Consider the following 2,885-nt stretch of genomic DNA (forward strand, 5'->3'; position numbering starts at 1 on the left):
TCAGCCCGTGGATTTTCACGGTGTCTCAGCTTCACTGGCCCGCACTTTGTGCACTGGACGAGCGCGTCACGCAGAGAGATAGAAATCTGTCAACACCAGTACGGCAAACAGCCCTCCGAGGACACCTCTGTTCTCCCTCACTGAAGAGACTAAAGGTCCAAACACCAGCAGACACCAGGCACGGTTAGAAATACAGAAAAACGATAAATATGTGGGTATCAGGGCTGTAAGATACAAATATCCATACACTGAAATATCGCGATATTTCTATTTCCTGATCCCGTATCAATCTCATCAGTCATCAGTTATTATTATTATTTTTTCTTCATCAATTCCCAGTCCAATATTCCTGGTGTTGGTTCATGTTCTTGTTCTTTTCTTTCTTCTCTAGTGATTCCAAATGTAGATCCCTCTGTTCCAGTGTTAGGAACTGATGTTCAGATGGAACAGAGTCTGAGACTAGGATCACACTGGGGAGGGGGAGGGCAGAGTCTGAGACACACTTCAGTGTGTGGATGTCAATGTTTAAAATAAATAAATAAATAAAAATGCAGATGATGCATCCATTAGCTCCGAACGTCCCGCCACAGACACCAGCGCTAACGTTAGCTACGACAGGCACGGGTATTTTCTGCTGGTGTTTCAGCGCCACCGTCTGTTTATATACAGCATAGCACCACATTACAGCACTTCCTTCCAGTTCCTGACGTATTTGTTGATATTTTGTTTTTGCAGTTGGATCCCATTCCTGACGAGGTGTTGAAGCAGAGACCGAACGCCAACGCCGTCCACTCCATGGAACATGTGATTGAAATTCAGAGTGAGTGACTTCAGACTTCAGTCCTCGACACCAGGATGGAGCTGACACGAGTGACGGTTACATTTATTTGAAAAGCTGTCACTGCGTCACATGGACTCATTAAACTCATGTGACAACAGTTAAAGTCCAGCGGTTCCTGGAAACAGAAATAGAAATTCATGCTTTTTTTTTTAATTTTTAAGGAGTCTTAATTTTCTTTCATTTTCTTTTCGTCTTCTGTAGGTAAATACTGGCGTTCTCTGCGGCGCTTGGCCTCCACTGTGGGCTGCTCGTTGAGTGAAGCTCTCCGCTGTGACGCAGACGAGGCTGAAACCGTTTCAGCCATGGCCTCGTTGTCTGTCGCCAACAAACACATGGGAAAGAGGTAGGCTGTGAGGAACGGGCCTCGGCTGCAAAATATATATATATATATATGGACATATATATGTATATGTATATATGTTTGTGTGTATATATGTATATATATGTATACTCTACATATGTGTATGTATATAAATATATGTAATTATATATATTTCAATATATATTTATTTATATATATATATTTTCAATATATATTTATATATATATATTTTTATATATATTGAAATATATATATATTTACTTATATATTTATATACATTCACATATGTACAGTATACATATATATCCATATATATATTTGTGTGTAGACCTGCGCTAACGCTAACAGGGTGGAAACACCTCATTGATTGATTGACTGATCGAATCGATTGATCACGTTATCTTCTCTGCAGAGCTGAAGAGGAGCCGATGGAGGAGGAAGTTCCGATGTAAAAAGAAAAACGTCTTTGACCTTTGACCTTTGACCACTCAGACGCTGTCCTCGTTCAGTCAGTCTCTTCATTCTGTGCCACTGTGTCTCACCCACTGCTGTATCACCGTAGCTTTCTTTAAGGGGGAGGGAGAGAGGGAGGGGACGAGCAGAGCAGACACTTGTGGCAGTCAGAGGAACAGCAACACTGAGGACGAGCGCTGCCTTCACTGACCAGTGGACACCTGTGGTACTGTCTGTCAGCTCTTTATGTGCCTGTGCTTTTTAAACAGTACACAGTCTTTTTTTTAATTTTTAAGGAGTCTTAATTTTCTTTCATTTTCTTTTCGTCTTCTGTAGGTAAATACTGGCGTTCTCTGCGGCGCTTGGCCTCCACTGTGGGCTGCTCGTTGAGTGAAGCTCTCCGCTGTGACGCAGACGAGGCTGAAACCGTTTCAGCCATGGCCTCGTTGTCTGTCGCCAACAAACACATGGGAAAGAGGTAGGCTGTGAGGAACGGGCCTCGGCTGCAAAATATATATATATATATATGGACATATATATGTATATGTATATATGTTTGTGTGTATATATGTATATATATGTATACTCTACATATGTGTATGTATATAAATATATGTAATTATATATATTTCAATATATATTTATTTATATATATATATTTTCAATATATATTTATATATATATATTTTTATATATATTGAAATATATATATATTTACTTATATATTTATATACATTCACATATGTATATATGTATATGTATATATGTTTGATCCATATATATATATCCATATATATATATTTGTGTGTAGACCTGCGCTAACGCTAACAGGGTGGAAACACCTCATTGATTGATTGACTGATCGAATCGATTGATCACGTTATCTTCTCTGCAGAGCTGAAGAGGAGCCGATGGAGGAGGAAGTTCCGATGTAAAAAGAAAAACGTCTTTGACCTTTGACCTTTGACCACTCAGACGCTGTCCTCGTTCAGTCAGTCTCTTCATTCTGTGCCACTGTGTCTCACCCACTGCTGTATCACCGTAGCTTTCTTTAAGGGGGAGGGAGAGAGGGAGGGGACGAGCAGAGCAGACACTTGTGGCAGTCAGAGGAACAGCAACACTGAGGACGAGCGCTGCCTTCACTGACCAGTGGACACCTGTGGTACTGTCTGTCAGCTCTTTATGTGCCTGTGCTTTTTAAACAGTACACAGTCACAACGGTCCACGCATCACCACTTCTAGGCTTATTTACCCCCCCTCACCCACCCA

At 40.8% G+C, this 2,885-nt stretch overlaps 1 protein-coding gene across 1 annotated transcript in view; it reads left to right on the plus strand.

The window, feature by feature from the left end:
* LOC103392446 (histone deacetylase 4-like) overlaps positions 1-1,888 on the plus strand; it is a 69,949-nt gene extending 68,061 nt beyond the window's left edge. Inside the window, exons 28-30 of the mRNA XM_025063740.1 lie at positions 736-820; positions 1,043-1,184; positions 1,576-1,888. Coding sequence (XP_024919508.1) covers positions 736-820; positions 1,043-1,184; positions 1,576-1,615 — 267 coding nt within the window. The 3' untranslated portion in view covers positions 1,616-1,888. The remainder of the gene's footprint in view (positions 1-735; positions 821-1,042; positions 1,185-1,575) is intronic.
* The last annotated feature ends 997 nt before the right edge of the window (positions 1,889-2,885 follow it).

The sequence above is a fragment of the Cynoglossus semilaevis genome, chromosome 16, assembly GCF_000523025.1.
Source record: "Cynoglossus semilaevis isolate Cse_v1.0 chromosome 16, Cse_v1.0, whole genome shotgun sequence".
Lineage (NCBI taxonomy): Eukaryota > Metazoa > Chordata > Actinopteri > Pleuronectiformes > Cynoglossidae > Cynoglossus > Cynoglossus semilaevis.